Source organism: Anguilla anguilla, chromosome 13 (assembly GCF_013347855.1).
Source record: "Anguilla anguilla isolate fAngAng1 chromosome 13, fAngAng1.pri, whole genome shotgun sequence".
Lineage (NCBI taxonomy): Eukaryota > Metazoa > Chordata > Actinopteri > Anguilliformes > Anguillidae > Anguilla > Anguilla anguilla.
Window position 1 is genome coordinate 8,471,775 of NC_049213.1, and position 24,030 is coordinate 8,495,804.

General features: G+C 42.7%; 2 protein-coding genes across 6 annotated transcripts; one reads left to right on the plus strand and one right to left on the minus strand.

Annotated features, from left to right (window-relative positions):
* Positions 1 to 5,849: 5,849 nt before the first annotated feature.
* On the plus strand, positions 5,850 to 14,677 carry LOC118211748 (deoxyribonuclease gamma-like). 5 transcript variants are annotated; one of them, XM_035389167.1, is made up of 9 exons: positions 5,850 to 5,949; positions 9,312 to 9,486; positions 9,913 to 10,001; positions 11,695 to 11,784; positions 12,179 to 12,291; positions 12,631 to 12,743; positions 12,891 to 13,048; positions 13,181 to 13,277; positions 13,796 to 14,677. In XM_035389167.1, the coding sequence occupies exons 2-9, from the start codon at positions 9,319 to 9,321 to the stop codon at positions 13,919 to 13,921; spliced, it is 954 nt and encodes a 317-aa protein (XP_035245058.1). In that variant the 5' UTR covers positions 5,850 to 5,949; positions 9,312 to 9,318; the 3' UTR covers positions 13,922 to 14,677. The 5 variants fall into 5 exon arrangements, with proteins under 5 accessions (XP_035245058.1, XP_035245061.1, XP_035245060.1 ...); XM_035389170.1 differs by having other exon boundaries at positions 5,890 to 5,949; positions 9,386 to 9,486; XM_035389169.1 differs by lacking the exon at positions 5,850 to 5,949 and adding an exon at positions 7,088 to 7,408 and having other exon boundaries at positions 9,386 to 9,486.
* A 2,687-nt stretch (positions 14,678 to 17,364) lies between these two features.
* Positions 17,365 to 23,858, minus strand: si:dkey-150i13.2 (mitochondrial carnitine/acylcarnitine carrier protein). The gene is made up of 9 exons (XM_035387278.1): positions 23,704 to 23,858; positions 21,221 to 21,316; positions 20,683 to 20,810; positions 20,337 to 20,427; positions 19,914 to 20,031; positions 19,052 to 19,124; positions 18,846 to 18,955; positions 18,136 to 18,257; positions 17,365 to 17,649 (listed from the first exon to the last, which is right to left on the minus strand). The coding sequence occupies exons 1-9, from the start codon at positions 23,812 to 23,814 to the stop codon at positions 17,587 to 17,589; spliced, it is 912 nt and encodes a 303-aa protein (XP_035243169.1). The 5' UTR covers positions 23,815 to 23,858; the 3' UTR covers positions 17,365 to 17,586.
* Between the last annotated feature and the right edge of the window lie 172 nt (positions 23,859 to 24,030).

Sequence of the window (24,030 nt, forward strand, 5' to 3'; positions counted from 1 at the left end):
GGTCAGGATGCTGGCATCCTGAGATTGGTGAATTCAGTTGCGCCAAGCTGTTGAAAGGATACAGGATATCCAAAATGCTGACTTCTGACTCATTCCTAGTCTTCTTAATCCCAGTCATTTTCATACTGTTTTTGGCACAGGCTGGAAAGGTGATATGAACTCAAAATTTGCAATGTTTTAGCATAGCAAATGACTCAGGCTGGATACAGTAGGCCTCATCTTGATGAGTAGATGCCGTTAGATTGTTGTATTCCTGTTTAACCCTATAATTCCTCACAGAAGTAAAAAAAAACATTAGGGACTGTCCAACTGCAGTTTATTCAAGTCATTTTCATATACTGTTTTTGGGCACAGACTGGAAAGGTGCCAGGAAATCAAAATTTGCAAAATTTTATCATAGCAAACAACTCAAGCTTGATACAGTTACACTTGTCTTGATGAATCCATGCTGTGTGATGCCTGTTTTCATCCATAACACCCTGTACTTTTCAATGCAAATGCGTTTTAAATAACATTAGGCCCTGTCCAATTGCAAAATGTCCATAATTTTCTTTAAAAATATTTTCTATATTCTGGACACAACCTGGAAAGATGCTAGGAGGTTGTGTCCAGAATTCACTCCCTGCTAGTGCAGGGGAGTGCCTCAAACAACATATCCCAAATGCTGGCTCATTCCTTAGGCCCATGCAGAAATTATTTCTTTCAGATTCCTTTCTGAGAACAGGCCTGTTTGTCACCAGTTTAAAAGCTGACCATTTTCTGAAAAGAAAAAGGCTTAACATGACTATTCTGCACCCCCACACTCTTAAAAGGGTTCCTAAAGGATCCTCTGTGTCTTCATAGAGGAACCCTAACTAGTTTAAGGGTTCTTTGTTGGGCAAAATGGTTCAATCTGGGAGCTTTCACTCATTTCACAGCTACCCAGAGTTCTATAAAGAACTAAAAAGGGTTTAACAGCAGAGACTAGCCAAAGCACCCTTTTTCTGGGAGTGCAGATGCATAATAAACGCATATTGGTTGTATAGAAAGCATTCAATGTTTGTTAGATCTACAAGCAATATAAGCCAGACCCTCATAAAACATAGGACAAGTTCCTGAAGTTAGACACTATCATGACTAGTATGACTTCCAGACAAAATATCCTGTTTTGGACATTCACATCTTGGATTTGGAATGGGTATACTGCTTCTAGACATTTACCAGGCTGTCCCATGGCCTATATATTGGATTTAGACACAATATACTGTTTCTGGACATTAAAATGCATTTTTGGACAAAGAGAGCCCCTGCTGGTGTACATTCCTCATATAAGAAAAGCTGAGGACAGTGTCTGAATGATGTATTATATACTGTACCTCAAAATGGATCCAAAATCAGGACACTGGCCCATGCAGCGATATTGAGTCCCATTGGCAATATATTTGCATTCAGAATGATTCCAGAAGCCATATGCAAGTCCAGGCTGGACAGACAGCTAGGCATCACCAGATGTTCAAGGACTGTTGAGCTAGCAAGTCATACAGGATGTTACCTAGTATCTGATTCCTTACTTTCAGTGGCATTGCTCAGATATGCCTGGACAGTACCATGTCAGATATCAAATAACTTACTTTAAGTGGCATTGCTGTTGTCAAACAGGGTCGGTTTAAGGCACAGTTGCTTTGGATACTGCAGTTCACACCAGGATGTGAGTTATCCCCACATTTGTTCAACACACAATCATTTGCATTGGACCCGTCTTTATACAAACCTAAAAGTGATAATGCTCCAACACTTGTTCTCTCTTCAGGACCAACAGCATTGCTCATGCTAGTGTACACTGTAAATGTTTGGTGTTAAAGCAACTTTTACAGAGTACATATGGTCCCTATTCGACTCATAAGTGCTGTTGGATTTGACATAACACTGGACAGGACAGGGATGTGTTTTTCCCTGTGACTGAAATAGCAACCCGTATCTCCCCCTGTATACTCATTCTGACTGATTATTGTGTTCTCTAATATCTATTATCAACTGCAGGTGCTTCCATTAACCATCTCATAGTATGCATATCTGTGTGTGTGGTAAATATTGACTCTTCTCTATTGCACATAAGTTCTAGAAATAAGCGTGTGGCGTGTGCTCATATTTCTTCAAGTTGGATTCAGCAGCTTCCCAAGGTAAGTCAAGTCATTACTTAATTTAAAAAAATTTAAGATGTCACTTTTTGAGGTTATTGTATCAAATATATTTAACAAAATCATAATGTTTCAATTTTTTAAAGAAATTGAGTTAGACTATATTCTGGAAGCTGGGTGTGTGAGTAGCTGGTGGTTGCCTTGGGAGATAAGGTAACAATGAGGTGGTGTTACCTGGAAAATTGTTGAATGTGTGTGTAAATTCTTTCTTTGCACTGTTGTGCTTTAGCACATTCCTTAAAAACGTGAGGTACCTTGCACATGCACACCATCTTGAATAACTGATAGCCATTTTTATTTTCTGAAATATCTGTGGTAAATATCAATTTCAATCCAGGGTAGATGTGTTGATTGCATTGCTTGACAGTTTCGTTGACTGCCCAGAAAAATGTCTCCTGTCATTTATTGGCTCATGAAATCAGCAAACATTGCTCTCACCGGGTCCCTATACCTCTAAGTATAATAATAGCTGCACATCGCCTGATAGCTTGGCATCACCAGGGGGACTCAACACAAAAACTACTGTTTCTGTAAGATGCTAAAACATACATGCATGTAAATTCCATGGAGAAGAAAATCTCATTGCCATTGTCTTTTGTCTGATAGCCTGCACAGAATACCGATAACTTTTAACATAAAGTAAATAAATATCGCTGGACTCAGACTAGTTTAAAAAAAGTTTTTATCTTGTTTAATTGGATTAAGGACAAACCCCATACAGTTACACAGTGATATAGATGTATATATTTTTAAAGTTCAGGCCCATGGACTGATTGACTGCCAGCCTAAAACAGAATGATAAGTTTATTAAGGTCTGGGGACCATTGCTAAACTCCCTTCCAAATGAATCAGACCCCGATTGTGAACTGTGAATATAATGTACATAAAATGTGTTTTGTGATCCCGAAACTGTTAAGCTGAATTAAATTTAATTTTTTTTAAATTCAGTGGGATCCATTGGGATTCATGGGGAGATCAAGTGCTGGTAACCTTCTTCCTTTTGTGGCCAGAAGGGTGTGCCACAGCTCAGTCTACAATGTTCTGTGTTGTATCCCTCATTCAAAAATCAGGGCGAGTTTTGTATCAGCGTTTTATTGCCTGACATATTTAACATTACAGTTTGATTCAGATCTATCCTTTCAGGCCCACATTAATACTATCAGACAAGTTGCCTACTTCTACCTGAAGAACATAACTAAATTAAGGAAGATGTTGTCCCCCCAGGATGCTGAAAAAAAATGGTTCATGCATTTGTATCCTCTCGGCTTGATAACTGTAACATTGTACTGTCAGTTTGCACCAACTCGGCCTTGAAACGTGTACAACTTGTACAGAATGCAGCTGCTAAGGTCCTTACTAGAACTAAGAAATGGGAACATATCAGTCCAGTGCTTAAATCTCTTCACTAGCTGCCTGTCAAATCTAGAATCAATTAGATCTTGCTGTTAACGAATAAAGCTCTGATCGGTTTAGCCCCTGCTTATCTCAGTGAGTTACTTATTCCTTACTCTCCTCCAAGGTTACTTCGTTCACAAGATGCTGGTTATGTGAAAATTCCATGTGTATCTCAAATTACAATGGGCGGTAGAGCCTTCTCTCATAGAGCTCCTGTTTTATGGAAAAAATCTCCTTACGTATATGCGGGCTTCAGACACTCTCTGCCTTTAAGTGTAGGCCTAAAACTATCTCTTTAGTCAGCCCCATAATTAGCCATTTCTATAGTCATATAATCCTGTCAAATGGTCATGTGTAATCATGGAGTCTATGAAAGTAAACACTGATGTCTGGGCTCGGTAGGGACCTTAGCATTAAATGTGAAGCTCGAATCAACGGAGCGGACACGCTAGTTAGCTTAGCCTCAAGTGTCAAGCTGGCCCTATGGCGTTGACACACTAGGTAGCTTAGCATTAAGTGTCGAGCTCGAATTAACGGAGCGGACACGCTAGTTAGCTTAGCTTCAAGTGTCAAGATGGCCCTATGGAGTTGACACACTAGGTAGCTTAGCATCTAGTGTCTTGCTGACCATAACCCTGTCTTCGGTTTCTCTTTCCATGGGGCTCCCATCCCCTACCTTGCCCTGAGTCCACAGACCGCTCCAGTCTGTTTCCTCGGCCTGTATCCATGGGATCGTTCCTGTGCTTTGCTTAATGGTCATGGACTGTTTCAGCCGTGTTCCTCCCCTGCCCATGCCCTGACGCAGCCTGGAGCTCCAGATCCATCATCCGGCTCCTCTAAACTGCACTATTCTAACTATACCATTAGGTCTTCTGGTATTCCTGTTAGCTTTCACCTCAGATGTTACCTGTTCAACCCATTCATTTGCTGTCTGCTTATCGCCAGGCTGACCAGTGGAGGATGGTCATGCATCTGAACCTTTGGAAGCAAAACAGCCCCACAACATCAGATCCATCACCACCACACTTCAGAGTGGGGAATAGATTATTTTCTGCATGACCATCCCTCTTTTTACACCAAACACACCTCTGCTGTTTGTGGCCTAAAAGCTCTATTTTTGTCTCATCTGACCATGGAACCTGGTTCTAAGCATGGCCTGGAACCAAAATACAAAATTCTCTTAAGGGCATGTTCATCACAGCCCAGGTTGCTTAAACAAGTGGAGATGTGTATTTTCAGGCATTTAGCTATTTTTCAGTAGCTGCTGTCTAAGACAACTTTTAGTGTGTTCTCTGTACTTCCCCATGTTGATACTAAGGGAGTTTTGCATGTGTCACCTCATATGTATACCCCAGTGAAACAATAAGTCATGGATGACCACTAACTGAGTTCCTAAAGACTTGCATGAATGTGTACAAAAGTTAAATATAATTGTTAATATAGTACTACATTTCATTCATAAGAAGTTTTAGGATCCCAATAATTGGGACATGCATGTTTTTCAGAATACCATTTATTTGTTGATGAAGAAATGCATTTTCTTTTCTGAATTTTACCTCAATAAAATGCTAGATTTCTATCATATTTTGAGTGCAAGATCTCGCTGATAATTGAAATTTATCAGTGTTTTTGCTCATTTCTACCAAGGGTGCCAACAATTCCAGACGGCGCTGTATGAAAGGTCTGAGCTGGACTGTTCGTAACTCCGTCCCCGACTGACCCCAGTTGTGTATGTGTTATTTTTAATCCCTTCTTCCATCCTAAATTAGGCTTCAAGACAGAGGTTAAAGCAGCCAGAGGCAGAAATAAGACAAGTAACATATCACGCGAAACATAGCGGTGCCGTGCTTTTTCAAATATTTGGTTAGTTTTCTGCACTGTCTTGTTTTTCAGTTTTCTTTCATTTACTTTGATGTTATAAAATAATTAATCACACACGATAAAAATGATCAGGTAATGATCATTTTATGGTAAACGTGACTGGACGAATGGCCTCTTATGCATATTTTAATGCATCCGTTGTTGATCATAGGACATACATATTGTACTTGCCTATATTGTTATAGCCTATGAATAACAGAACACGTCTGATGCGATCTCACCATTTTTCATTTGACCAAACAAAAAATGACGGAGTTCTTTTGTCTACCGTATTGTAGTCTCGAATTTCTATTTTCCACATATATCCATCCGTTTTTCCTTCTTTCTTCCTTCCTCTCGGCTCCGTAGCCTATGTTATTCGTTATTGACACGGCTGCCGAAAGGCAACCCCCCCCCCCCCCCAAAAAAAAGAGGGTGGGACAGGAACTAGAAGTTAAAAAAAGCGCTAGTACACTGTGAACTCTGGGCTTTCAGCTGGATTGTGGCTAAAAATAAGGTAGGTTAACGCCATTTCTTGAATGTCTACATGTTTTCTATTTATTTCCTCTTCATACGGTAATCTTTCTTGTTGGCTGGCGTGCGCACTAAGTCAAGATGGAAAAACTATCACCACTAGGCTATTTCTGTTACATTACACTACATTACATTTATTTGGCAGACGCTTTTATACAAAGCGACGTACAATAATTGCATGCTATTCTCTTGTTTCTTAGTTTTCCACAAAGTTCGTGGGAGGTCTTGTAGTGAAGGACGACACTTAAATGGGCCGTTTAGTTTCAATTATTCTGTCCTCAAGTGCGTTTTGCAACGTTACATTCCCTGTCAGTCAATACGAGATAGTTGAGGACAGCCGACCTGCATAGCGCGTGAATTGGCAGGCATAGGATCAACCAGATGCTTTGCTTATCGGCGGCGATCGCGCTGTACCTGAAACATCGGCATTGTTTTCTGAAGGCAACCACTGTCTATGGAGTTTTGCGCTTCCGTAGGGTACAGATTAAGAGCCATTTCTCGTCGGAACTGCTCATTTGCAAGCCCGCCCGCTTATTAAGCGGCTGACATTTATTTATCATTTTATTTCCCTGCGGACGCTAACCGATTCGCCGGAGTCGAATGAGAGCATTCTAAACAAATAGGAATAACCTTTGGGCCCAACGCCAGCTTAGTAGCCTACAAACACTTCTGTAGCTTTACCGGTGCTTGCCGGGTTGTAGTCATAAGTCAGTGTAGTTAAACTCAGTTTACCAATGTTTATTCACTGAACTTCATGTTTACCATTGTTTATGAATGAGCAACCAGCAAATTACTATTAAATGGAATTGGAGTGATGGAAAATAATTTAAAATATTTATTACTTATCAGTTTGTTTCTGCATCAACTTTTTGGCCTTTGTCCTTTTTTAAGGACTCTGATTAACAAACTCGCACACATGCGTGGACACCTACTTAGAAAGATGAGGAGGAAGGGAGTGTGTGTACTGAAACCAGTCTTGTTGGAAATGCATTTTATTTATGTTTTTTGCTAACACATTCAATCTAAAGTATATTTGTCTTATTCATTTAGAAGTAATCCAATAGTAATCGGATTAGATTCCACCTTTTCAGTAATCCAAAATATTTAGTTGCTAATTAGACTTATAATATAATATAATTTGTAATCGATACTGGATTACATTTTCCAATTAATCAGCCCAACATATGAAAGTGTTTTCCAACCAAGTCCAAAAGCTAGCTAGCTGTGATTGGTGAAAGCAAGGCTCTTCCTGTGTAAAAACGAACATGCGGAAATTCTGTGTTGAAATCCTGTATTGCTCAATAGAACCATTTTTGCTATGAAATAAATATAGACTGTCCTCGTGACTTGACCTAAATGCTAACGCCGTCACCGGCCGTTGAATGGTAGGCTTATGTGTTACAGGCACATACTGTGCCACATAAACAGCTTCGAGCGATCAGGTGAGCACGGTGTCAGCGATTCATGTTGTCAGTTGCAGATGTGAACTGTGTGCAAGAGCGATGTCGTCACTCTTTGTTGTTTGGTGAATTTCATGTCTGGAACACAATGTCATTGTGCAACCGGAGCTGGTTTCCGAACATGCTGCCAACCGATAGCTGTGAGCTACAGTTAGTCAGCTATTGTGTTTTTTTTTTTTTTTTTTTTTTTTTTTTTTTCTGAGGATCCTGTCGTTCTGTTGCGCTTGTGTTATGGTTTGGTGACCTCGTTTAATAACTCATTTAATATTTTTATTCAAAATTCACATGCTAAATGTCAAACATTGGTCAAAGGCAAACATTTTTTTATTTGAAATGGATTGGTATATTCTGTATATTTATGCCAGCAAAATATTGAATTGACAAAATTGAATTATGTTGCTTGCATAAGTATACTCACATTAGTATTTGGTGGAACTGCTTTTCACAATCACAACTGTAACTGCTTTAAGTATTTTTGGGGAACATTCTACCAACTGTGTACTCTAGTTAGGGTGATTTTCACCTATTCTTCGTAGCTGATCTGTTCCAGCTCTCTCGGGTTGTTTGGACCACATTTTCAAGTTGTGCCACAAAATGATGATGGATTTGAGGCCTGGACTTTGACTGGGACACTCAAGGACATTTATCTTTTCATCTTTGATCTGCTCCAGTGTGGTTTGGCCTTGTGCTTTGGATGGTGGTCCTGTTGAAAGGTGGATTTTCTCCCCGTTTCAGGTCTTTAGCAGACTGAGACCAGTTTTCTGTCAGTATTTGCCTATAATTTGCACTGATCAGTGTCCTAGTGCCTGTTGAAGAGAATCGCCCCCATAGCATGACGCTGCCTCCACTGTGCTTCACTGCAGGGATGGTGCTTAGAGGTACATGTGCAGTGTTAGGTCTGTATAAGAGGGACGTGTGCAGTGTTAGGTCTGCTAGGCTGGCAGGCAGAGTTAATTAGAGTATCTTTTGTCGGCTCCTGGATTGAGCTGAAGTCAGTGTAAAGGGTGGGTGTGGGCCCTACTCATCTGTGCATGACCAGTTACTCAAGCATGAAGATGGCTGCCTCTGAGTGGCTCTTACAGCGCTGACTAATTGAAACAGGGAACCTGTTCTCCTGGCAGCACATGGAAATTTTTATATTGAGTGTCTTGGCCCATAAGTTTTCAACGCTGCATCTTTCTGTTGAATGTCTTTACAGCTATAAAGCATTTAACACCATGCATCTGTCGCTAAAGTCCATGTTTTTTTGTTGCTAAGTCTTAGCTAAACATTAGTGACATCTCAGCTTGACTGTGTTCAAAGCTATGTAGATTTATGCAAATGGAAAAGCTTTGTCCTCTTTCTTAGTACAATTATTTATTTCAAACTGGCTTGTTCTGAATTTGACTGTTCAAGTCACTGCATGTCTTTCAGACTAGTGGAATTTCCAGTAATACCAAGTTGCGTTTTGCACAATTTTTCTTTATGGGGGCAAGCCTGTGTGTGTCTGCTTGCATGAGGTACTCTGCGTGTATGGTGTATTCTGCGTGCGTGTATGAGGTGCTTTGCGTGTGTGCATGCGTGTGTACGTGTATGAGGAACTTAGCGTGCTACACACAGTCGACTGCAGTCCTACACAGTCCAGTGCAGTCCTACATGCAGTCCAGTGCAGTCCTACACGCAGTCCAGTGCAGTCCTACACGCAGTCCAGTGCAGTCCTACACGCAGTCCAGTGCAGTCCTACACGCAGTCCAGTGCAGTCCTACACGCAGTCCTACACGCAGTCCAGTGCAGTCCTACACACAGTCCAGTCCTACACACAGTCCAGACAGTCGAGAGGGATTTGCCCCATTGGAGACAGTAGTCCAGGTATGTTCATTTCTCTCTTTCTCTCTCCTTACTGCAGCTGAAGGATGAGGTGTGGCTTTCCTCTACAGTGCTTCCTCCCCTTCCATCTCCTCCTCTTCCTCTGCCCCCTAGGACCCCAGCTGAGCCTTGGCTTAAAAATCTGTGCCTTCAACGTCCAGAGCTTCAGTGACTCCAAGGCGTCCAAACCGAAGGTTATGCACAACCTCGTCCGGGTGAGAATGGCCCCCTTGCACTCCACCCCCACCCCCCCGCCCCGAGGGATGAACTGCAGGAAAACAACCTCTACTTTAAATTCAGTTCTCCAGAGTCAGTACTGAACAGGTTGCTACACATTCAAAGATCTGCATATACATTCTGTATTATGACGCTAAAATATTCAGACAGTTTGTCATACTGCCTTCATCCATTAAACAGCATGTTTATTATCTTGGCCTTATAAGTATATGCAACCTTAAGTGATTATCAAAGATGGGCTGGTTTGGGAAATGGAAATTTCAGATCCTGTTTTCAGTCAGCTCAGTAAACAGTTCCTAAATGGAGAAAATCCAGGAACTACTAAGTTTCGGTAGTAGTCCTCTTCTGTCGGCAGTTGTTCGGAGTTTTACTGCATGTGCGTGAGACGCTTGCTTTTCCGTCAGATTGTGTCTCGCTGTGATGTGTGCCTGCTTCAAGAGGTGAGAGATGCGCAGCACACTGCCGTTAGAAAGCTGTTGGATTCGCTCAACAGGTAAGCCAACGACGAGCACTGAGCGGGTCCGCCAAATGCAGTCCTGGTATGCGACACGTTGTGTTCTGTCTGTCCTATCTCTGTCCTAGTATGGAGCACTACAGCAGAGATGTTCACTTGAATTTCAGAGATGTAAGAAACCCCTCAGATACACCAAACGGTGCGTCAAGGTCACCAACTGCAAGAAACCAGAGCTTTTCACATTGAGGTCACCAACTGTAAGAAACCGCTCAGATACACCAAGTAGCGGAAGTATCTGAGAGGCCAAGGAGCGTGTCTAGTCTTACCCAGTGTTATTGGAACGGGATTAATGTAACGTTGTCTCAGTTATTTGACTCAAAGAATAATGTTTTAACCTTTCCTCTGTGCTAACAATTATGCACAGACGGAGCAGACTGCTGTCCGCCAGTAGTGTGGCTTTCTACGAATCGTTATCTAACTTGGTAGATGCGGAAATGTCTTTGGCTTGTGTAGCCTGCAGAAATGCAATTGTGTATCCTGTTACGACACTAGTGTGTAGGCGAGTGACTATCCTAAGTTCTGTGTGTATGCTAGGACCTCAAAACTGCTAGGTGTGCAATAGTAAGAGTCAAAGAGGGATACCAGGTTAAAATGAATGCAGTTTATTGTTCAGTGTGTCTAGTAATAATGACAATATAATGGTGCAAAATGTGAGTGGTGAAATGGCTATACGTGTAAATGGTTTATATGCACAAGAGACCGTGTCGATGAGTCTCCCCGAACCACTGCACTTCTCTCCTTATACTCAAATATAGATCAAATCGAAACACCAAGTCATCAAATAAAGACACAATCATGGCATAACAGTATAGATCAGTGATCCTGCTTGTAAGCATATCACACTGGGTCAACCTTTGTATCTGGCTGGGTGCAAACCCATTGGTACAGTTATCAAGATCTTTAGTCAGCACCCCACCACTAAAGACACAAACTTGTTCCCCATGACATCAGTTTTCCAACAATACAAAACATGATTGTATCATGGAGAACCTGAAGTTCACATAATGCTGATCCAATCGGATGTTCTGCAACTGAGCTCTGTCTCTTAATCTCACTCCCTGTCAGCACAGTAAAGTCTGTTTTACTTTGAGGACCCGATAAGAGGCCGACTTCTGTGAACTTCCCTTTAAAAAATCTTGAACATAGATGTTCATTACACTACCAGAGTGGTGCATTAGACTTTCAGCAGAATATGTTTATCAGTTTCATGATAAATGCTAAAGAAGACCAAGCAGTAGTGTTTCCCTTGGGAAGGGAGGGTGCACAAATGACTGAAAATGGGGGTGTGAATAACTGCCATATTTTTGGAAAAGAATTTGCTAAATTGTCTTTGAATTAAGTAATATTTTCCCAATTGTTGTAGCATATAACAGAACTCATTACTTATATTATTTATTTTATACAGCCTTCTTTGCTCATCTTTATCAAAGGAGGGTCTTAGGATTAAGTAATATTTCTCCCATTTTTGTAGCATATAACATAACTCATTGCTTGTATCGTTTATTTTATAAAGCCTGCTTTGCTCATCTTTATCAAGGGAGAATAAAGCATACCATATTTGAAAACTGTTACTCTCTTTGGACAATTAAGAAGGATAGCATTGTTTAAGAAAAATGTTTAAAAGACATGTACCCCCCCCCCCCTTGTCCTTCATCTGTTCCCTGCCTTGTAGGTATGATGAGAAGTATCATTATGATTATGTGGCCAGTGAGCGTTTGGGCAGATCATCTGCTTACCAGGAGCAGTATGTCTTTGTGTACAGGTGAGAGCAGACCTCATCAGTACATATGACAGCATACACCCATGCTTTCAGAACTCTCCTCCCCGATCCCTCTCTCTGCCCTCCTCCTCTTCTGTTCCCATTCCCTCTCTCTACTTCTGCCATTCCAATCTCATGTATGCTTTGTACTTATTCCTCTTTTTCTCTCTCTCCCCCTCCCTCTCCCACAACCTCACTCTTTTTCCCACACCCTATCTCTGTCTCTCTCTCTCTCTCTCTCTCTCTCTCTCCCCCCCCCCCCCCCCCCCCCCAGAGGAGGAGGGATTCAGTCAGAAGGTTCCTCTCTCCATTGTTCAATAGCATCCCTGTGATCTGGTCCCTGTGTTCTGGGGGGAGGTGACTTGTGTAGTTATGCTCTGTCTGTCTCCCCCTGCAGGACAGGCTCGGTAAAGGTGCTGGATGAGTACCAGTATCCAGACAAGCAGGAAGGAGATGAAGGGGCCTTCTCCAGACCACCCTTCGTGGTCAAGCTTAAAGCACCCAAAACAGGTTTGTGACCAATGGCACCAGAAAGGGTGTGAGTGGCCCACGCACCTCTCTCTGCACAATGAGAGTTCGTGAATAACACAGTTCTGTCTGCACAGTGAGAGTTTGTGAATAATACAGCTCTCTCTGCAAAGTGAGAGTTTGTGAATAACGCAGCTCTCTCTGCACAGTGACAGTTTGTGAATAATACAGCTCTCTCTGCACAGTCAGAGTTTGTGAATAACGCAGTTCTCTGCACAGTGAGAGTTTGAATAACGCAGCTCTCTGCACAGTGAGAGTTTGTGAATAACGCAGCTCTCTCTGCACAGTGAAAGTTTGAGTAACACCACTCTCTCTGCGCAGTGATTGGAACATTCGTCCTGATCCCGCTGCACTCTTCCCCTAGCAATGCCACCAAAGAGATCGATGAGCTGTACGACGTTTTTGTTGACGTGCAAGAAAAGTGGAAAATCGAGGTAAGAGGCAGGTGAAGGAGGGAGAGGTGAAAGTGGAGGAAATGGTAAAAATGTGACCGTTGTCTTTAAAATACAAACCGGTTGTGATGGTGTGCGCGTGTGATGCAGAGAACAATACTGTTGGTCTGACCCCCCCCCCCCCATTAGAACGTGATGTTCCTGGGGGACTTCAACGCGGCCTGTGGCTACGTGGCCAAGAAGAACAGGAAGAACATCCGGCTGATGACGATGGACCGCTTCTACTGGCTGATTGGAGACGAGGTGGACACCACAGTGAGGGAGAGCACCAGCTGCGCGTATGACCGGTGAGCCACCGCTGCCCTCCGCTCTCACTGGAGCGGGTGTGTTTGAGTGTGTTGCGCTCTTGCCTGTGAATGGTGTGGTTTTGTTCAAGTGGTTGCCTTCTACTCTCCTCACCACCTCCTGCCTTTTCTCAGGTTCGTGGTCCACGGGGAAACTTTCTTAAGAGGGGTTGAGCCCTCTTCTGCTGGTGTCTACAAATTTGACAAGAAGTTCCATCTCAAAGAGGAAGAGGTCAGTGTTCTTCAACCCTCTCCTCCTCTGTCTGTCCTTTAAAAACTCCCCCCCCCCCCCCCCCCGATTCGTCCACAGAATGTTAAGATATTGTCCAAATGACACAATAACTTTGTGTCAAACAAATTGGTACATGGGGGGACATTAGACAAACACAAAACACCCACTGTTACAATGTTCTGGTGGAAAAAAACTGTTTTGGTGCCATTGCCTTTTGTTGAAACGGGTAGCTGAAAGACCTATACTTGAGACAACCGCACTGGCGCCAGTGAGAAATGTCTCTCAACAAGGCCAGGAAGTGAGCTTCCAAAACAAGTTGGTCTCTTCTTGCGCACTGTTCACCATGAATGACCCCACTCCTTGTAATGTTGGTTAACTTCACATTGTGTGTGCAAAGCGTCAAGTGCTTGTGTGTCTGTATTTAAGGAATTCTGTGTGTGCGTGTGTGCGTGTGTGCGTGTGTGCGTGTGTGCGTGTGTGCGTGTGTGCGTGTGTGCGTGCGTGTGTGTGTATTTCAGGCATTAAGTTTGAGTGACCACTATCCCATCGAGGTGGATTTGAAGGCATCAGCACAGCGGCGATCAGAAACGCAGCTCTCCCTCCTCTTCATCACTGCCTGCATCCTCTTCCTCAACCTAGCCTGAACATGCACTGTGCAGAACACACACGCTGTGCATCGGGGTAAAGGCGGGTTCATCGGGGAACGTGCAAAATACATCCTGTCTTCTTCATCTCCTCATCTCCCTGGAGTTAAAGCACGTTGCTGTGCGTGTGTGTGCGTGTGTGTGCTTGCGTGTGTGTGTTTCCGTGTGTGTGCGTGCGTGTGCGTGTGTGTGCTTGCGTGCGCGCATTCGAGTGTGTGTGTATGTACAGTGACGCCTGGCTCTGACTGCATGCCCAGCAATGGCAAACTGTCTTAGGAGTTTTGATGAATTTTAAGTGCTGACTTATAAGACTGAGCTTTCTGACTTTCTATTGGCCGAGACCTCCTGTCATTCATGACAAATCTATGAAATCACTATGAGACATTGACTGGACTTTCCCTTTAGGGCATTGAGTAAATAGTGTGTGCTGCAGTAATCTGTCCAAATTAGCACAGGGAATAAACCCCAGACTTTCTGGACTTGTGACCTTTGACCTTGCTCATGCCAAAAGCCTTCTAGGCCTTTATATGAAATTATTTTGTGTACAGTTTTTTTTATTTTATTTTTTTTACTTTGGGTTTGTGTGTTTTAATGACGGAATAAAATTTCCGATGGTGCCTTATCTCAATATACTTATTTATGTCCATGTTTGTTTTTAGCCTGTTGTAAAATACATTCTGTTAGGGGAAATGCTAAATAAAACTTGTCAATGGGGATTTATTTTAAAATACAAAAATAAAAGAAATTCAAAAAATCTTGGTTGTGTGATATATTGCAGAAATTTCTCCATTCAACAGTTGGGTGAGTGATCTGTTCAGCGGTGGGTGTGGGATCTGTTCAGCGGTGGGTGTGGGATCTGTTCAGAGGTGGGTGTGGGATCTGTTCAGAGGTGGGTGTGATCTGTTCAGCGGTGGGTGTGATCTGTTCAGCGGTGGGTGTGGGATCTGTTCAGAGGTGGGTGTGGGATCTGTTCAGCGGTGGCTGAGTGATCTGTTCAGAGGTGGGTGTGATCTGTTCAGCTGTGGCTGAGTGATCTGTTCGGCGGTGGGTGTGGGATCTGTTCAGAGGTGGGTGTGGGATCTGTTCAGAGGTGGGTGTGATCTGTTCAGCGGTGGGTGTGATCTGTTCAGCGGTGGGTGTGGGATCTGTTCAGAGGTGGGTGTGGGATCTGTTCAGCGGTGGCTGAGTGATCTGTTCAGAGGTGGGTGTGATCTGTTCAGCTGTGGCTGAGTGATCTGTTCGGCGGTGGCTGTGGGATCTGTTCGGCGGTGGCTGTGATCTGTTCGGCGGTGGGTGTGATCTGTTCAGCGGTGGGTGTGGGATCTGTTCAGAGGTGGCTGATCTGTTCAGCGGTGGGTGTGTGATCTGTTCAGCTGTGGCTGATCTGTTCAGCGGTGGGTGTGATCTGTTCAGCTGTGGCTGAGTGATCTGTTTGGCGGTGGCTATGGGATCTGTTCGGCGGTGGGTGTGATCTGTTCAGCGGTGGGTGTGGGATCTGTTCAGCTGTGGCTGAGTGATCTGTTCAGAGGTGGCTGATCTGTTCAGCGGTGGGTGTGTGATCTGTTCAGCTGTGGCTGATCTGTTCAGCGGTGGCTGAGGGATCTGTTGGGGAGGGATTCAGTGTGTAATCTATCCCAGGGAGGAGTTAATGTGTAATCTATCCTAGGCAGTGGTTCAGTGTGTAATCTATCCTAGGCAGTGTGCAGTCTATCCCAGGGAGGGATTCAGTGTGTAATCTATCCCAGGGAGGGATTCAGTGTGTAATCTATCCCAGGAAGACATTGGCCTAAAAAATGTTGAGTCCCTAAAGAGTATTCAGCTCTGGGGAAAATTAAGATAATGTAAAGAACTCTTTCAGAATTAAGGTTTGTGCACGACATGATTCCTCAAGGGACTCTATTTGCAATACCAACTGATCAAGTGTTGTAGAAACCTTTCCAAATACAGAAGTCATGCCGAGGACTCTACTGACCACACTTGTTTCAGTACCCGTTTTTCCAAGATAAAACTGCGGACTGTACTGGCACAGGAAAGGTTCTGTCAACTTTCTGTTCTGTCCACCAAAAATAACATGCCAGCAACAAGAGCTTACTTCTCCAAAAGCCAGGAGGGTGAATAGCAGATGCTGGGCCAGCTCCGTTTGGGTGAGTGAGTAAATCATTTACTCATTCATGTTGCACTGTAAGCTTAAGGTACATTTGAAATGTCAGTCTGTCATTACTCTTTTTAATAAACTACGTTCATCAATTAACCATATGTGGGTTAGGCTGTACTCACAACCAGGGTGAGGCCCAGTGGCCAGAAAACTGGACAATATTATTTTATGGCTCCACATAGGCTTGCTCACCTTGAGCCCCGCCCCTCAGCCCAGACTCTACCCACCGCTGGCAGTTTAGCAAAATTGATAATGGAGAGGCTTACTTTGGCGCTTTATGTCTATTGGGATGGTAGCTTTATTTGTAGCTATCTAACCTTTGTGAAGGATCAATGGTGCGTCAATGGGCTTACATAGCTAGCTGATGCACTACATGGCTAAAGGTATGTGGAGATCTGTCATCCAACATCTCATCTAAAATTATGGGCATTAATATGGAAGTGGTCCAACCTTTGCTGCTATAACAACCTCTACTGTTCTGGGAAAGCTTTATACTAGATGTTGGAGTATTGCTGCAGGGATTTGCTTCCATTCAGCCCGAAGAGCATTAGTGTGGTCAGGCACTGATTGGCCGATTAGGCCTGGCTCGCAGTTGGCTTTCCAATTCATCCCAAAAATGTTGGATGGGGTTGAGGTCAGGGCTCTGCACAGGCTAGTCAAGATCTTCCAGACCAGTCTCAACATAACCATTTCTATATGGACCTTGCCGTGTGACTAGGGGCATTGTCATGCTGAAACATGCAGACTTGCTACATCAGGATTTGCCTTCACTGGAACTAAGGGGCTTAGCTCAAACCATGCAAAACAGCCCCAGATACTTTTGGTCATATAGTGTACATTTAAAAGCGTACTTATATATGCTAGTCAAAGCCTGTTGGCATATTTGGCAATGCAGCCACTGAGTATGTCTTGCAAACTATTTTGAATCAAAACATGTCATTAATATTTAAATTTGTTTTAAAAGATATGTAGAATGGATGCATCGTTAAGGTGGTGTATTAAGGCTCTCTGGCTAATCTAATTCTTCTGTCCCCTGTCTCTCCCTCCACAAGCATTCCTACACAGAATTAATTATCTTAAATTTTTCTGTCTGACTGTGAATTGAACTGTGTTTAAGTGCACATTTATAATTTATTAGACACCTCATTACACTAATTGTGATTCAGCTCATGAGGAAGAATATTCAATAATGTGTTAATGTTATTCTGCTATTTATATGATCGCATCATCATTGTTCTCGTATGGAATGTTGAATTTCTTAAAAAGGAATATGAAATTTAGACAGAAATTGTCAGAACAAATGTAGATTTATTTTGTTTCAAAAGCAAACATAGCAATCAATTTTACTGAAAAATAGATATTACAATAACTCAACTGGTCAGTAAACATTATTGGCAGCACAAAAAAATTAAATAAATCATAAATTATAGAAAGCTGTTGTCATAGTGACACCAGGTACCAGAAGTCCTGGTCTTGCTCAAGTCATCAGTGAGCCAACCAATCCCAGGGGTCACCAGTTGGGAGCCAACCAGTCGAGAGTCTTCAGAGCTAACTCAAATCCCAGGAAGCAGGCCTGTGGGAAGCATTAAGAGCTGTGACCGGACTTGCACATATTTGCCTACATTCTCCTGGCTTGTGTTTGGTCTAGTATTGTTCCTTGTGCTTATTGAAGTGCATCATTTTTACAGTGAGGCCTTGGTTTACCTTTACACTGCAACTGGTTGAAATTACTTTCTTTAGATCATAAAATGTCTTTTTTTCTGAGTCTGTCACTCTGCAAATTATAACTGCTTTTCCATCCTAGGAGCATAATAAGATAGTGAGGAGTTGGCTGTGTTTAATGTAACTGATTACCTATTGCTTGTGTTATTATAGTTCACAATAAGATCAGATTGTAGTTTGTACAAAATATACAATGGTTACAGCGTTCTGGAATTATGAAACCATACATATTTGATACTGTAAGTGCTAAGGCCAATGTAATACGCTATGGGTATGTAAAGGACTATGGGTAATGCAGCATGCTAAGGGTAGCGCTAAGTGCTATGGGTAATGTTACCGCATTGGCGGGGAATGCTCGGAGCATGACGGCGGTAAAGCCCTTGTAGAGAGCACAAGCCCCTTCCTCCCGGATCAGGTTCGCAAGGACATCCCGCAAACCCCTGTAGCGCCCTTCCGCAGCTGAAAGTGGCACACGGGGAAAAGCACATCAGGGTTAGGGTTAGGGTTTACCCCCCTGTAGCGCCCTTCCGCAGCTGAAAGTGGCACACGGGGAAAAGCACATCAGGGAAAGATTTTTCTTTCATTCACAGCCGATTTGAACTTCTTTAATGAAATGTTATCGCCACTGGAGTTTGAAACTTATGTGCCATCCCACTGTACACGTATGGCCATATATTTAAGCCTATATACATACATTCAGTTGAGCCGCATGTTAAAAGCCTTATTTACTAAGACCTTTAGCATGTGCAAATGTTACTGGCTTTGCGTGTGCTAAAAGGCTTTCCATGCGCTGAAGGTCTTAGTAAATCATGCCCGAAGTGTCTTCCTCAGACTCGTGTCTGTGTGAGCCCAACCAGTGAACTGCGGTGTTATAAGAAGCAGAGGCAACATCACGTGCTTCAGAGGAGAGCTCAGGCTTGTCTGAGCTCTACCAAACGGACTGCTGTGGTCCATAATGTGCACTGATAGATACAGCTGGACATTCTGAACTGGAGAGAAAAGGGGAATGAGTAAGGGAATTTAAAAAGTCCTGGCGAATCCCCGTACCTGTCTGGAAGTTTGATTTGAGAACATCTGGGGGAAGCGCAACCACCCAGTTCAGAATGCCTGCCAAACCACCGGCCAAGAGGATTCTGGGAGTGCTAAGCTGGGTGACACTGAAAAGAAGAAAAGGGGAAACAGAGGTGAGGGACATCCCCCAAATGCTCTAAATTTTCCCCCAAACTTCAAACCAGAGAGAAAGGGACCCTGACCTTTGTCCTTCAGGAGTCAGAGCGTTCTTCACATATTCATAGGTCAGGAAGTACAAACCACTAGAAGGCACATCTGAAAGAGTCATAAGAACATACATCCCTTTCCAATTACATATTTCACCTCAAACTGCACCTTTCCTTCATATGAACACCTGGTTATTGGGCTTTATATGGACAGTCATTATATAACACAGGTTCTTGTTTTTGATTTCAAAAGTGATAGAAGTTCATTAGTCATGTAACTTTTATTAACTTCTGACGTTTTAATGTGCGGCACAGCAGACATTTTTCACAATCAACCATATTGAAGTTATTTAAACAAACATCCTGTGTGTCAGCACTGCCAAGAACACTGGATAGAGGGCGCTCATGAGAAAATAAAACAGTTTCCTGAATGATTTGTGAAAGGATCCATTCACAAACACTCCTACTGTGAAAATATTATTTCAAAATATGTGATGGCAAATAAATAAGAACAATATTTAGTTCTATAGTTGTTTGCATTTGTTAATAATGTGATGGATGAAATGAAGAACAGCAAAGAAGAACAGGGAGAAAGATCATAGAAAACTGTATCAAATGTACATAAAATTGTATAAAATAAAATAAAAGACCTTTGAAGACCTCCAGGGGACCAGGCTTGGGAAAACACAATAGCAAGTTGTGAAATATTAAATTGAGTAGTAAAGTACAATTTCGAATTCTGAATTCCAGAATACAAGCTGCAAATTAAATTCAAAGGTTATGTTCATGCTCAGTGTCCAATTCATATTCAACAGTGGAAAAAGAATAATAGGTGCTTGGCTCCTATTATTATTATTATTATTATATTTGCCATGTGACAGAATTTCTCTGCCAGTACCTCTAATGAGTGTGAGGACCGTTCCCTTGTAAACGCTGCGGATCCCCTGTTCCTTATATAGCTGCACAGCACAGTCCAGCGGTCCTGCATATTTCAGCCGTCCTGACAAAGACTGCACCTGAAACACACACACACACACACGTCATGCATGTGCATACAAACACACACGCAGGTGAACATACACGCACACGCACGTGTCATGCATGAACATACAAACACACACGCAGATGCACAAACACACACACACGCGTCATGCATGTGCATACAAACACACACGCAGACGCACAAACACGCACACACACGCGTCATGCATGTGCATACAAACACAAACGCACACACATGCAATCACATATAGACACACACATACACACACACACACACACACACACACACACACAGTAAAGACACGTATTGCTTACTTGCCTGAAGTAAGCACTTGATCCTCTCCCCAGGGGCCACTATGACTGTAGTAAAGACCCCTGCCAGCATTCCAGACAGGTATACCTGCTGGGACCTGAGAGGAAGAAAGTGTGTGAGAGAGTTCTCTGCATTCCTCCATACCGCCATACCAGTGTACAGACACACGAGTTTGCACACAAACACATGACCTCATACACAGACACAAGCGCAAACACACACACGCAATCTCACACACAAACACAGATACACGCACACTCCCATACCCACTCACATATCTTCGCATACAAACATACAACAGGTGCAAATGCACACGTGCACACAATATAAGTTTGCATTCCTTCATACTGACGTGAGTGGAGCTCGGGGGTCTGGCTGCAGGAGCTGTTTCCCCAAACCAAAGCCAAAGAAACTTATCGCCATCATGGGGGCCACACCCAGCAGTGGAGCCCCCATGCCTCTGTACAGGCCCAGCACCCCCTACAGGCAGAGAGAGAGAGTACTGCGTTACCCTCTGTACAGGCCCAGCACCCCCTACAGGCAGAGAGAGAGTACTGCGTTACCCTCTGTACAGGCCCAGCACCCCCTACAGGCAGAGAGAGAGAGTACTGCATTACCCTCTGTACAGGCCCAGCACCCCCTACAGGCAGAGAGAGAGAGTACTGCGTTACCCTCTGTACAGGCCCAGCACCCCCTACAGGCAGAGAGAGAGAGTACTGCGTTACCCTCTGTACAGGCCCATTACCCCCTACAGGCAGAGAGAGAGAGTACTGCGTTACCCTCTGTACAGGCCCAGCACCCTCTACAGGCAGAGAGAGCACTACTCTAAAGACAAAATTAAGAAGCAGGAACTGGCAGTAAGTACCAATAAAAAATGTACATTATCCCACCTCTTTTGATAATGTCTTTCGTAAACAGTCATATGTTCCAGTATAGATGACACTTGCGTGACTTTGAGAGGCCCTGGGTTGAGTCTGGAGACGAACCTACAGAAAACCAAAGATAAAATCAGTTACCAAACACCAGTCCAAAAAAAGGTTTGGTGCTGATTGGGATCTGGTGGTACATTATGTTTCAGGGTAATCAATAATGCTGATATTTTCAGTCTGAAAACTCTCTAAAAGGCTACTGAGCAACCGGTTAAATAAATAGTCCACTTTCTGGGGAGTTTTTGATATTATATCAGTTTTGGTGTATGTTTTTGATTGTTTTGCAGAAATTAAGGATATGTTTTTATGCTATTGGCAGGTATCTAAAATTAGATTTGAAGTAAATTTAAAGTTTATGACGACCTGCGAGTGTTAAACTGCCTGGCAAAGGGGCATTAGGACGTTTGTCATCTAAAGAAATAGAGTGCACTTCAGGTAACTCTAAAACAGCTATTTCAGTGACATCACGACTCCCAGGGTTCTACGTGTGTATGTTACCTGATTATTAATCAAGAAATCATGTTCAATCTCATTTTCAGTTGGAACTATTTCCTATGGCGAATGCAACCTGGTACACAACCTCTTGTGTACCAGAAAAATAATAGAATGTCTTGAACCATCCTTGTAAATTGGACTGTTACAAAATACATATTAGAAGAATGCACCACTGTAATGCATAATGGTGCTCTTAGTAAAATGCTCCACTGTATACACTGGTGCACACAGTACACAAAAAATGTGTGTGAGTATACAGAGTATATTTCAGATTAATGATAGGCTCTGGTTCAAGTTTTGCATCTTAGAAAAAAGATAGCAATTAATGCCCTTCTGCTCCTGATCTTTGCACTTACGTTAGTGTTGTAAATCTTTGGGTAGATGCCACTAAAGTAAATGTGTGACAGCTGGTAACCTGCAGACTGCTGTTGAGAGGAATTAATGCAGTCATAACCTGAGGAACCCTGGATGATCTTCAACCAACCTTCACCTACAAGACGTGGCAAATTGTGTTTCTTTTTAAATACTCTAGGAGTCAGACCAGTAGAAAATATTAATCACGAACCCCTGAAGCCAACTGAATTGTTCCTTATTACCTTTTTTGGGTTACAAATTTTAAGCAATTTATTTCAATTATTTTTTAAAATGTGTTTTATATCACATTCATTCTAGTTGAGAATAGTAGCAGACCCATACAGTTAAAAATTTTGGCTAAATTTTGTGACATTCACAGACTGTTTTACATGTGCCAGTGGACATTCATTTTTAAGGAGGTGATCTGCTGTCCAATTATTTTATTTTTACGCATTGTGGTGTATCAAAAATGTATCCGTGGCAGCGTAAAACGTCACAAAAACTGCCTGGCTTCAACGTGACTGAAGCTGTACCGCACACCGGAAAGTCGCCAAGATTGTAAACAAGTTTACCACCCACAATCAGGTCGTAATTCCACATTGGAGCCATTGTTGCCTGGCACCTGTCATGACCTGACAAGCAAAACAGATTTCCTTTTGCCCATTATAGTTCATAGTTCGTATTGTCAATGAAATCGATTCATTGACAGCAGTCGATGCCTTTCTGAGAAATTACAAATCAGTTGCTTTACTAAACTAAAACGTTTAGTTTGCTTTGCGTGACTGAGATATGCCCGCGAGCACTGTACACTCCCCCACATAACGCTACCCTGAGACCACTTAAGGGAATGGGGTGCAGTGGCTAAGTGACCTGTATTTGTCCTATTCATAAGCTATAAAACTGGGACCTGCGGTAAAATGAATAATCACAAAAACCAACTTCATAAAAGCACGAAAAACGCTAATGACTTCAGCCCCGGTATGAATTATTTTCTACACTTGGAATATCATACTCATTTACAAGAACATGTTGAATAGCCCGAATACCTCAACAGACGAACATGTAGACCTACGATGTTTCGGTTATTATAAACATACAGCTGAGACAATGTGATGGAACTACATTAAAATGAGAATGTACAATAACTGTTGCATTTATAACAGTCTATTTAACCAATTAAACAATTAAACCAATGTCGCAAGCCATAACCTGCTCACCTTATTAAACACCCTTCACTCAAACAGAAATTAAGGTGAATTCAACTCTTGTACTATAGCCATTCCGTATACGCGCTCCTCACGAAGTAGCTTGGAGAATCAGACTCAGAGGCGCGGGTCTTGCAGCTAAAGAGGTTCAGAGCCAAAGCGGACAGTTCCAAAATATACAAACTAGAAATTAACATAAATAATATCGCTAGCTATCTAGTAGACCCTATCTATCAATGTTAAACGGCGTGTTATTCTTAAATTACAGTATATCTTAAATGCTACTTTCATTCCTGTTATGGATAGCTTGGGCTACTGTATGTTATTTAAACTTAAAGCTATAGACATGCATGCAGCAAATTATTATTTTATACACGATTAACGCATCACCTTTATCGTATCTAGTGGATGCCCTGCGAGTAAAAGACACGCTCCGCCTACACCCCCGGCAACAAAGTTTTTTGTTGGGGAAATCCTTTTTTGAAGCCCAGGGTCGTTCATCCTTCTCTTTCGCTCGAGAAGGGTGTCAACTGAACAGCCAACGGAACAACGGCGTCAGCCCTCCTCCCCCAAACGCCCAACGACACACCACGCCCCGATAAGCCACTTTCGGAACACAAACTGTACTTTGCCTACTGTTCAGAGTCGATCGTTCGTAAAGAAGTATAGCTTATCCAATGGCCATTCACTGGTGGCGCACGGGAACATAAAAGGAAA